This window comes from Otolemur garnettii, unplaced genomic scaffold (genome assembly GCF_000181295.1).
Source record: "Otolemur garnettii isolate 467f Iridium unplaced genomic scaffold, OtoGar3 scaffold00017, whole genome shotgun sequence".
In the NCBI taxonomy this organism is placed as follows: Eukaryota; Metazoa; Chordata; class Mammalia; order Primates; family Galagidae; genus Otolemur; species Otolemur garnettii.
In genome coordinates this window covers 2,327,930-2,340,887 of record NW_003852412.1, presented here as the reverse complement: position 1 = coordinate 2,340,887, position 12,958 = coordinate 2,327,930, and the positions used below count along the sequence as shown (strand labels likewise).

At 37.4% G+C, this 12,958-nt stretch overlaps 1 protein-coding gene across 5 annotated transcripts in view; it reads right to left on the bottom strand.

Moving 5' to 3' along the window:
- The window catches only part of ERBIN (erbb2 interacting protein), a 155,276-nt gene that overhangs the window by 62,630 nt on the left and 79,688 nt on the right, over positions 1–12,958 (bottom strand). For all 5 annotated transcript variants that reach the window (XM_003785877.3, XM_003785876.3, XM_003785878.3 and 2 more), the window contains exons 5-7: positions 6,331–6,409; positions 3,353–3,442; positions 1,178–1,234 (exon numbers count right to left, since the gene is read on the bottom strand). In XM_003785877.3, the coding sequence (XP_003785925.1) occupies positions 1,178–1,234; positions 3,353–3,442; positions 6,331–6,409 (226 nt within the window). The remainder of the gene's footprint in view (positions 1–1,177; positions 1,235–3,352; positions 3,443–6,330; positions 6,410–12,958) is intronic.

The following is a 12,958-nucleotide window of genomic DNA, read 5'->3' as shown; positions in this document are numbered from 1 at the left end:
AAAAAAAAAAAAAAAAACCAACTCTACTCACATATCCTGAATGCACACAGCCTTAACTGTAGCCTCTTTATAGTTTATGAGGCCTCAAAGGTTAAAACTACATCTTAAAAAGAAAGGAGGAAAGAATTTTATCAGAAAAATTCATCAACAGACCTAATTTAAAACTCTAAAAGGCATTAAAATCTTTGAATTGCCTGTAATATCAGATGCGATTGTAGACATAGTTATTACAGTAAACAACTGGCACTTTGGTTGTTCAAATCTCTTAGAAACCAGTCAAGTTTTGAGCTAAGGAATTATCACTGCACATACTAGATCTGCAAAATATATAGACCTTTTTGAATTTTAATATGGATCATTAATTCCTATTTTAATTTATACTCACAACCAACACTATATGCTTTATTCATTCAGGCATTGAACAATCAATTACTCAGCTAAAACATACTGTCTTTTGGGTATAAAAACTAAACATGGTCTCTGCCCTCAAAGACTTAATATCATGGAGGGGGGGGTCATGTGTACATTTGTGCATGTGCATATGTTGATGCGGAAAGAGAATGGCATATATAAACATACATTAAAATTATGTGGCAAATATCATAAGAGATATAAATATGTCATGGAAGCTGAGTAAACAAAAACAACCAACTATTCCTTGGGTAAATGAAGATGTTTTTCTCCTTAAGTGCTGACAAGTCTTGATGTGATTTCAACAAGAGTTGGCTATCATAGACTGTAGTCTGCCATCCCCTGACCTATAAAACATACTTTGATGCATACAAGATATTTCAAGACATCTTCAATATATGGCTACAGGCTATAGTATACTTTGAGTTTGTAGAGCTGTTTCTTTTATAATTAAATGGATTGTCACCTCTTCTTGGTATTAGCTTACTAGTAAGGGACCAGTCATCCCATTTCTAGTTTATAATACACTAAAAGACTATTTCAGAGATCTATGAAATCATTATCAATACAGTAGTACCAAGTTAAACACCATTAACAGATGCATATAGTTTTATATTCAATATCACTAATTCAAATAAGATGATCATAAATGCTGGGTGTTAAAAATAACTGACACATTTTTTAATAATAAAAATTTAACATTCTTAAGAATTTAAGGCTTAAAAATTCTAAGTTAAATTTTTTAAATGATAGCACCTTTACTTACTTAGGCAACATTTTCAACTGGTTTTCTCTAAGTTCTAATATCTGGAGTTTAGTTAATCTGCAAAACAAATAACAAATATCTATAACAAAGATAAGAAATTTAAATAACAAATTAACTTCATATTCTAAAGTTTTAAAACAACCAATATAATTGTGTAATTACTACGTGCAGAGTAACACATTAAAAATTACACACAAAAGAAAATAAAATGAGGCTCAGCACCCGTGGCACAGTGGTTATAGAGCCAGCCGCATGCACCGAGGCTGGTGGGTTTAAGCCTGGCCTGGGCCAGCTGAACAATGGTGACAACTACAACAAAAACTAGCCAGGTGTTGTGGCAGGCAACTGTAGTCCCAGCTATGTGGGAGGCTGAGGCAAGAGAATCACCTAAGCCCAAGAGTTTAAGGTTGCTGTGAGCTGTGATTCCATAGCACTCTACCAAGGGCAACACAGTGAGACTCTGTCTCCAAAAAATAAATAAATAAAAGTAAAATAAAATAAAATGCAAAGGAAGAAAAGACTTTGGTACTTCTTTGATGGACAGTCCATTAAAAATAGAGGGAAATGGGGTGGTGCCTGTGGCTCAAAGGAGTAGAGTGCTGGCCCCAAATGCTGGAGGTGGTGGGTTCAAACCTAGCCCTGGCCAAAAACTGGGCAAAAAAAAAAAAAAAAAAAGAGGGAAATGTGCAAATTAAGTGATGCAGATGCCAGACACGTTAAAATAATGTGACAAGTGCACCAATTATTTTCAGACAAAAATGACTACAAAGTTAACATTTAGTTGGCTAAAACTTTCTCTAGTAATTAATTTCAATTCAATAATGACTTGATACCTACTATTCATCCACCTGTTGTTTAAAAAATTACTCAAGGACTTGAGGGGTAATGGAGAAATAATGAGGCAGACCCTAGAAACAGATTCTCTTTTGTCAAAAATTTTGATTCCAAGGGCCAGAGCAGCGGGTCACATCTACAATCCCAGCACTCAGGGAGGCAAAGGAGCAAGGATTGATTAAGGACAGGAGTTCAACACCGCAATACCTCATTTCTACAAAAAACAAGAAAAATTAGCCAGGCTTAGTGGCACACATCTATAGTCCCAACTACTCAGAAGAAGGGAAGAATATCACTTAAGCCCAGGAGTTAAAAGCTGCAGTTAGTTATGACTGTACCACCATACTCCAGCCTGGGTAACAGAGTGAGATCCTGCCTCTAGAAAAAAAAAAAAAAAACTTGATTCCTGGGCAGTGCCTGTGGCTCAAAGGGGTAGGGTGCCAGCCCATATGTCAGAGGTAGCAGGTTCAAACCCAGCCCCGGCCAAAAACTGCAAAAAAAACAGAAAACTTTGTTTTTTCCACCTTAAAAACCAACTTATTTATTTCCTTTCCAATTCTCATTGTTGGCCAGATGCAGTGGTTCATGCCTATTACCTCAGCACTTTGGTAGGCTAAGGAGGAGAACTGCTTAAGGTCAGGAATTCGAGACCAACCTGGGTAACACAATGAGACTCATCTCTACAAAAAGTTTTAAACGTAACTGAGTGCTGTGGTGCATGGCTATACTCCCAGCTCCTTGAGAGGCTAACACAGGAGGATCACATAAGCCAAGGAATTCAAAGCTGCGATGAATCATGATTGCACTACCATACCATTGCAGAGTGAGATGCTGTCTCAAAAAAAACAAAAACAAAAACTCATTGTTTGTTGTTTACTTGGGAAAATTATTTCAAAATATGAAGATTCAAAGAAAACTATAAAAACGACCATGCTTGCATAATGCAAGGGTACTTGTCAGATTTATTAAGTACAGGGTATAAATATCTTAACACAATCATTAAGTAAACGAGATGAGGTTTATATTAACCAGTGTGATATAAACACTCCTAATTCTATGTGAAATCAGCACATTGTACCCCACACACGCATTAATGTATACATGATCTACACATTTATGATTTAATAAAAAAGTAAAATCAGAAAAAAAAGCTTCCGTGATAAAAAAAATAAAATAAAAACCACATTTCTAATTTGAAGAAAAAAAAAAGAACAATGCCTAGAAAAAATAACAGAAGAGCTTATTTGAAACAGTAATTAACAGTATTACTAAAGCAGCTTGTAGTTTTGTAAACTTTACAAGAGCTACTAATAAATGGTTTTCAAAGAAACTATAATTTACCTGCCAAAATTAGCTGGCAAAAACTCAAGGAAAGCATCATTCAGATATAGCTGGGTTAGGTTTAACAGCTGAGAAAATCCATCAGGGAGCCTATATAAAATATATCAGAATTTAAATTAAGTTCATACGTAGAATTTTAGTTTCTCAGTAAAATCTAAAAATTTGTAAAATTAAGGTATTTTCTCAAGAGATAATAGTCACCTCCTTACTTTTATTAGTAATCCTCAAATTAACTTACCTGTCTCAGGTTTATATCTTCATTCCTTTGTTAAAAGTGAGGTAATATTTTTTTATTTACATCATAATATGTTTTAGTAACATAAAATCTATACAAAATAGTCAACTATGAATGAACCACAATACATAGAAATATATTTAGCATTAACTATATTCTGTAGGCACTCTTGAATATGCCTTATCTAACATCAATTCAAAAGACTAGATGAGAATTTCTAAACGTTGGCAAAAACATTTTGGGCTGAATTCTTTGTTGTCTTGTGCACTGTCAGATACTTAGCTACAACCCTAACTTCTACCAACTAGATACCAGTAACGCACAAATGTACCTACATCCCCTATGAGAACCAAAAATATCTCTAGAAGTTGCCAAATATCCCGTGGGCCACAACAGCCCCCAGCTGAAACCACTGGTTTAATTATTTTCAATATTACCATTTGCTCTCTAAACATTATTAGGATTGTAGAATTTTATAATGAGCAAGTGAGAAGAAATAATACTAAAAGCTGAATGATATTTTAGACACACGTAACAATCTATCTGTATTAGCTTTACTTGTATTTCTTCTTAATTATGAAACAAGTTAAAAATCTAAAACTTAGGTGATGCCTGTGGCTCAAAAGGGTAGGGCAGCGGCCCCATATGCTGGAGATGGCAAGTTCAAATCCAGCCCCAGCCAAAAAAAAAAAAATCTAAAACTCAGTGCCTGTAGCTCAGTGGCTAGGGCGTCAGCCACATACACCAGAGCTGGCGGGTTTGAATCTAGCCCAGGCCTGCCAAACAACAATGACAACTACAACCGAAAAATAAAAATAGCTAGGCGTTGTGGTGGGCAACTGTAGTCCCAGCTACTTGGGAGGCTGAGGCAAGAGAATCAATTAAGTCCAAGAGTTGGAGGTTGCTGTGAGCTGTGACTGTGATGCCACAACACTCTACCGAGGGCGACAAAGTAAAATTCTGTCTTTAAAAGAAAAAAAAAAAATCTAAAATTTGAGGCTAGAGCACTATTTTCAAATGAAGAGAATGGATATTATCTTTACATGTTTGTCCCAGATTTTAACAAATACAAAATCCTCATGCAGTAAGACATGTCGGACTTTGACTGATCTTATTTATCCTTCACCTCCATTCTTCCATCTTGGCAGCAAATGAAACAACTGTCTCAAAAAACTCATCAAGAAATATGGTATTGCCTGGCACGGTGGCTCATGCCTTTAATTCTAGCACTCTACAACAATCACTCGAGCTCAAGAATTCAAGACTAGGCTCACCGCCTATAGCTCAAGTAGATACGGCGCCAGCCACATACACCAGAGCTGGCAGGTTCAAATCCAGCCTGGGCCTGCCAAACAACAACAACTACAGCCCAAAAAGTAGCTGGCATTGTGGCAGGTGCCTGTGGTCCCAGCTACTTGGGAGGCTAAGGCAAGAGAATCGTTTAAGCCCAGGAGCTGGAGGTGGCTGTGAGCCGTGATGCCATGGCACTCTACCCAGGGTGACAGCTTGAGGTTCTGTCTCAAAAAGGGGGGGGGGGGGGGAAAGAGAGAATTCAAGACCAGCCTGAGCAAGAGCAAGACCCCCATCTCTATTTAAAAAAAAAAAAAAAAGATATAGAAAAATTAGCTGGGCAAAGTGGAGTATGCCTGTACTCTCAGCTACTCAAGAGGCTCCCTTGAGTTTAAGGTTGACACTGTATGCTAGGTGGAGTAACAGAGTCTCAAACAACAACAACCAAAAAAAAAAAAAAAAACTAGCACAATAAAACATGTGCAAACTGGTTTCTCTCTCTCTTTTTTTTTAATTTCAGATTAATGTGTGGGTACAAATGATTAGGTTACATTGCTTCTGTCAGGCAAAATCCAAGTTGTAGTTAAGCCCTTCACCCAGAGAGTGTGCTGTATACCCTTTCATTGTGCACATCAGGTAAGACTTTACCAATCCCTCATTCTCATTCCCTCTCCCCCAACTTGAATTTAATTGTGTTTTTCATGAAAGCTGGTGTCAACTTTTGACTTAGCTATGATAAGCTATGCTTCCCTCTATTCACTTTTTGCTCCACTATTCCACTTTTTAAATTTAACAGGTTTGGTGCCAGGAAAACTTTCTATTTATAGCCATTACCATCAAAATACATAACATCTGGTGTATGTTGCAACCAATCACGTTTTTTCCTTTTCTTGTTTTACCTTCTCAACTTTTCAGTTTCTTTTATAATTTTCAAAAGTTTGAAGATGACTGATTCAAAGGTAAAGACATTCTGACATGTAAAAATAATACTGAGTGAGAAAACCTAGATTCTGGTCTCATTTCTGACATTATCTATAAGAGATGGAACAAAATACTTACGTTACCTCTTTTGGATCTCAATTTTATGTTTATAATATATTGGTATAGAAAGATTGTCTAAAACTTTCTTTTATACTCCAAAATTGAAATTTTATATAGCTTTAATACTGAGAGAGCAGAAGCTCTGTAAGTTGACCACCAAAGGGAATGTAACAAACTGGTGAACATACAGAGGTGGTCAACCTAAGAAACTAGGCTTACTATACTGATTTGTACTTGTAGTGTGTGTCTTGTCTATGAAAATTAGGTCAACTTAAGGAGGTGGTCAAAGTATGTAAGAAAGTGGTCAACTATGGAGGTTCTACTGTATTTTCCATTAAAATATGTACAGTCTGCTACTGTTTTATAATTGTTTTATTCACATAAGTACCTTATTCAACTGAAAAGAACTTACTTGGAAATAGGGTTTACACTGGCCTCCACAACTGTCAAAACTTTACAATTTTTAATATTTTCAGGAAACTCCTGTATTCCTAGAAAACAATAATCAAATCAAAAGAGTCTATTACAAAGGCCAAAATAATAATAATGATAATAATAACAAATACCTTGGAGATTCAAAAGTAATTTACCAACTAGGCAGGAATTAGATAAACTGACAAAACCAATATATACTGAACAATCATACCCATAATGATTTCTCTCTTCTATTTTCTTCATTTTCCTCTTTATAAGTGCTAATTATTTTGATTGGTTTACTTTCTTTTCCTTCTCTTAGGTCTTCTGAAAATTAGTGCCCTCTCTATGTGATGATGTAAAGGACATAAAATGTAGAATATTTAACATTCTTTCTGTTGCTCTCACTTTAAAAAAAGGATTATTTTTAAAACTTTGTGCTTTACATCATTCCTAACATATATAAACTAACAAAGCTGAAAACAAAACTACAGATGAAAGGGGCAATCTATATCAGAAATGCTAGCGGATGTGCCTTAAGGCCTTATTGCCTATTCATAAAATATGTTCTCTTTCCTGCACCTATCTTCCCATTTTTCCCACATATCTGTGTTTATATCCCCCTCTTTTCTAACCTTTGTCCTTCACTTAACCCAGTGCCACACTCCTATAACTACTTAAAGAAGTAGTGATTTCTGAACACCATGATGTAGATATATTCAACAAATCTACTAAGCACTTCAGCTTTTGAGTATTCTTTCAGACCAGTGCTTTTTTGGGTGGTGCCTGTTGCTAAGTAGGTAGGGTGCTCAGCCTCTTTTATGGAGGATGGTGGGTTCAAACCTACCCCTGGCCAAACTGCAACAACAACAACAAAAAGAAAAATAGCTGGGCATTGTGGCGGGTGCTGGTAGTCCCAGCTACTAGGGAGGCTGAGGCAAGGGAATCACCTAAGCCTGGGAGTTGAAGGTTGCTGTGAGCGACAATGCCACGCACTCTACCGAGGGCAATACAGTGAGACTCTGTCTCTTAAAAAAAAAAAAAAAGACCAGTGCTTTTCAAGCCAACTAAAGTAAAGGATTAAGCTTTTTAAATTTTTTACTCCATTGTAAACAAATACTTCTGTAAAATAACATCCAATTGTTATGATACTGTGAAATCTTGGTAAAAGATTTTAAGCATTCACTCATTGCCTCAACTTACCACAGCAAAAGTATAGTTAACATAGTATGATTTTCCAACAGGGGAGTCCCTAGATGATCATTTAAGAGTCTTTTAATTTCATCCCTGCATGATTCTAAGTAAATAAGCTTACTACAATGTCATGTATAGAATATCAGGTGATGAAAAAAAAAAATTTTTTTTTTTTTGAGACAGAGCCTCAAGCTGTCCCCCTGAGTAGAGTGGCGTGGCATCACAGCTCACAGCAACCTCCAACTCCTGGGCTCAAGCGAGTCTCCTGCCTCCGCCTCCCAAGTAGCTGGGACCACAGGTGCCTGCCACAACGCCCGGCTATTTTTGGTTGCAGCCATCATTGTTGTTTGGCGGGTCCGGGCTGGATTCAAACCCGCCACCTTGGGTGTACGTGGCTGGTGCCTTAGCCGCTTGAGCCACAGGCACCGAGCCCAGGTGATGAAAAATTAATGACACAAAATCACCAAATAGGAAATGTCACAATAACTGTTTTAGTCAAAATTCATTAATGGATGCTAAAATTAGTGAGTAAAAGCATGATGGTAAACAAGATATTACAGTCTCAAAGATGCGTCTTAAAAAATACCTATCAATTATAAAGGGGAAAAACCACCTTACAATGAAAAAAAAAATCTAACAGACACCACTTTGACCTTATAAAACTATTTCAAAGTTAGCACTATCAGTTAACAATATCATCATGTGGCAACTGATCTGAGATGCAATGAAAACAATGCAGTATCACTTCTGACATATACTTGCCAAAAAACATACAACCTGATTTTAATCACAAGCAATCATCAAACAGTGGTATTCTGTTAAACAAATGACTAGCAATTTTCAAAACAATCACAAAGAAGACAGAAAACTGAGGAACTACCCAGATAAGATCCAAGAGACCTGATAAACTCCATGCGCAATATGTGAAAGTACAAGTGTTTGCAAGGATGTGGAGAAATTATGAACTACATACACTGCTGTTAGGAATGCACCATGATGTAGGCACTATTGAAAATAGTTCGATGGTTCTTCAAAAAACGCTAAACACATAAACTGCCTTATAACCCAGCAGTTCCACTCCCAAGTATATACAGGCACATCTTGTTTTATTGAAGTTTATTATATTTTGCAGATAGTCTGTCTTTTACAAACTGAAGATTTGTGGCAATCCTATATCAAGCAAGCCTGTTACTATTTTTCCTACAGCAAGTGCTCACTTCATGTCTCTGCCACATTTTGATCATTCTCGCAATATTTCAAACTTTTTCATTATTATTACACCTGTTATGGTGACCTACAATCAGTGATCTTTGGTGTTACTATTTTAAATGTTTTCAGGTGCCACACACCAATACCCATATAAGATAGCAATCCTAAATGAAAAATGTGTTCTGACTGCTCCACCAGCTGGCCGATCCTGCCTCTCTCCTCCTCACCCGAGGAGGCCTTGCCTTGAACCTACTACTCCCAGGGCTGCAATAATATTGAATTATGCCAAATAACCTACAGTGACCTCTAAGTGTTCAAGTGAAAGGAACAGTTCACATCATTCATTTTAAATCAAAGCTAGACATGATTAAGCTTAGTGAGAAAGACATGTCAAAAGCAGAGGCAGGCCAAAAGGTCTCTTGGGCCAATTAGCCAAATAGTGAGTACAAAAAAAAAGTTCTTAAAATTTAAAGTGCTATTGTCCAGGCTAGGAGCATGATGGCTCACATCTATAATCCCAGCACCTCAGGAAGCCTAGGTGAGAGTAGTGCTTGAGGTCAGGAGTTCAAGACTAGCCTGGGTGGCAGAGTGAGATCCCATTTCTACAAAAAATAAAAAAATTAGCTGGGCATGGTGGCCCCTTGCCATAGTACTAGCTAGCTACTCAGGGGGACAAAGCAGACAGATGCTTGAACCCAGGAGTTCGAAGTTAACAGAAAGCTATGATCCCAACACTGCAATGCAGGCTGAATGACAGAAAGAGAACCCCTCTCTAAATAATAAATAAAATATGTGAATAGATAAAGTGCTACTCCAGGGAACATGTCATTAGTAAGAGAACAAAACAGTCTTATTGCTGATACAAAGCAGTTTTGGTGGCTAGTACAGAAGATCAAACCAGCTACAACATTCCATTAAACTAAAGCCTAATCCACAGCCTGGCTCTAACTCTCATCAACTCTATGAAGGCTGAGAAAGATAAAGAAGAAAAGTTTGAAGGTAGCAGAGATTGCTTCATAACATTTAAAGAAAAAAGGTATCTCAATTAACATAAAGTATAAGGTGAAGCAGGAAGAGCTAATGGAAATGATGCAGCAAGTCAGCCAGAACCTCTAGTTAAAATAACTAATGAAGGTAGCTATACCAAAACAACAGATTTTCCAGGCAGATAAACCAGCCTTCTATTGGAGTAAGATGCCACCAATGACTTTCAGTAGCTAGAGAGAAGTCAGTGAATAGCTTCAAAGCTTTAAAGGATATGCTAACTCCCTTGTTAGGGGGCAATAATATACCTGGTGACTTTAAGTGGAAGCCAATGTTTATTTACCATTCTTGAAATCCTAAAGCCCTAAATCTACTTTGTCATGATCTATAAATGTAATAACAAAGCTTAGATGACTGTACAACTGTTTACAGCATGGCTCACTGAATAATTTAAGCCCACTGTTGAGACCAACTGCTCAGAAAAAAAATTCCTTTCAAAATATTACTTCTTGGCTGGGCGCAGCGGCCCATGCCTATAATCCTAGCACTCTGGGAGGCTGAGGCAGGTGGATCATCTGAGCTCAAGAGTTCCAGATCACCTTGAGAAAGAGTGAGACCTCGTCTCTACCAAAAATAAAAAAACTAGCTGGGCGTTGTGGCAGGCGCCTACAGTCCCAGCAACTCAGGAGGCTAAGGCAAGAGAATCACTTGAACCCAAGAGTTTGAGGTTGCTGTGAGCTGTGACGCTACGGCACTCTACCGAGGGCAACAAAGTGAGTCTCTGTCTCAAAAAGAAAGAAAAAAATTACTTCTCATCGACAATGACAATCCATCTTGTCACCCAATGACATCCATCTGCTCTTGATGCAGATGTAGAAGGAAATTAACATTGTTTTTATGCCTAACATATATCAATTCTGCTGCCTATGGATCAAGTCTTATCATTTAAGAAATACATTTGTAAGGCTATAGCGACCACAAAAGGATTCACTATTTTAGATGCCATTAAGAACATTTATGTGGGTAGCGTCTATGACTCAGTGGGTAGGGTGTTGGCCCCATATACCAAGGGTGGCGGGTTTAAACCCGGCCACAGCCAAACTGCATCAAAAAAATAGCCGGGTGTTATGGTGGGTGCCTGTAGTCCCAGCTACTCAGGAGGCTGAGGCAAGATAATCGCCTAAGCCCAGGAGTTGGAGGTTGCTGTGAGCTGTGTGATGCCATGGCACTCTACCAAGGGCGATAAAGTGAGACTCTGTCTCTACAAAAAAAAAAGAACATTTGTGATTCGTAGGAGATAAAAATACCAACATTAATAAAAAGTTTGGAATAGGTTGATTCTAACCCTTATGAATAGCTTTGAGGAGTTCAAGATTTCAGTAGAGAAAATCACTGCAGGTGGGTTATAAATAGTAACAAAAAAGAATCAGAAGTAGAACCTGAAGATGTAATTGCTACAATGTTATGATAAAATTAACTAATGAGGAGATGCTTCTTATGGATGAGCAAAGAAAGTAGGTTTTTTAGATAGAATCTACTCTTGGTGAAGATGCTGCTAATGCTGGTTTGTTTAGTTTTTTTTAAATAGAAACGGGGTGGCACCTGTGGCTCAGTGGGTAGGTGACACTCATATACCCCATATACCGCAGGTAACAGGTTCAAACCCCACCCCAGCCAAACTGCAACAACAAAAAAATAGCCAGGCGTTGTGGCAGGCACCTATAGTCCCAGCTACTTGGAGTCTGAGACAGAAAATTGCCTAAGCCCAGGAGTTGGAGGTTGCTATGAGCTATGATGCCACAGCACTCTACTGAGGGCAATAAAGTGAGACTCTGTCTCTTTAAAAAAAAAAAAATTACTTTAAAATAAATAAATAAATAAATAGAAACAGGGTCTTACTCTGTCACCCAGGTCAGAGTACAACAGCATGATGAGAGCTCATTGCCACTTGAACTCCTGGGCTCAAGCAAATCTTGTACCTCAGCCTCTCTAGTAGCTGGGGCAAGTATACACTACTACACCTGGCTAATTTTTTTTATCTTCTGTAAAGACAAGGGTCTTGCTATGTTGCCCAGGCTGGTCTCAAACTCTAAGCCTCAAGTGATCTTCCTGCCTTGGCATCCCAAAGTGCTAGGATTACAGATATGAACCACGACACCCAGCCTATTAACATTGTGGAAATGACCACAAATAATTTAGAATATTACACAAATTCAGTTGATAAAGCAGTGGCAAGGTTTGAGAGAACTGATTTCAAGTTAAAAGAGGTTCTACTGTGGACAAAATGCTATCAAACAGCATTGGATGTTAAAGAGAGAGAAATCTCTCATGAAAGGAAATGTCAACCAATGTAGCAAATGTCACTGTTCTCGTTTTAAGAAATTGCCACAGATACTCCAACCTTCAGCATCCACAACCCCCATCAGTCAGCAGCCATTAATACTGAGGCAAGACCACCAGATTACAACTTGTTGAAGGCTTGGATGACTGTCAGTATTTTTTAGCAATCAGGAATTTTTAAATTATTTATGTATACTGTTTTCTAGACAAAATGCTACTATACACCTATAGAATGCAGTATACTATAAACATAAATTTTATATGCTTAGAAAACAAAAAACTCTTGTGACTCAATGCAACATTGGCTTTATAGCAATATTCACTTTATTGTGGCGGTTTGGAAGTGAAACTACAATACCACTGAAGCATGCCTACACCCAAGAAAATGAAAAACTTACACCTGACTATTCAGAGCAGATCATTCAAAATAGCCAAAAGTAGAAACAATCCAAACGTCCATCATCAGAGGAATGTATAAACAAAATGTACTACATCTATACTATGGAACATTATCTAGCAAGGTAAGAGAAATGGAATATTGATAATGTGGTACATATGAATGAACCTTGAAAACATTATGCTAAGTGAGAAAAACCAGACTTAAAAGGCCACATGTTGTTTGATTCCATTTACATGAAATATCCAGAATAGACAAATCTAGACAGACAGAAAGCAGGTAAATAAGAGGTTACCAGGGGCTGGAATGAGGAATGACAGCTTAATGGGTAAAGGGATTTCTTTAGAGATAATGAAAATATTCTAGAACTTGATAGTGGTGATGACAAAAGAAAAGTACAAATATACTAATACCACTGAATAATACAATTTTAAAAAGTCAAAATGAGAAATTTTCTGCTATGTGTACATTCCCACAGTAAAAATGAAAAAAAAAAAAAAAA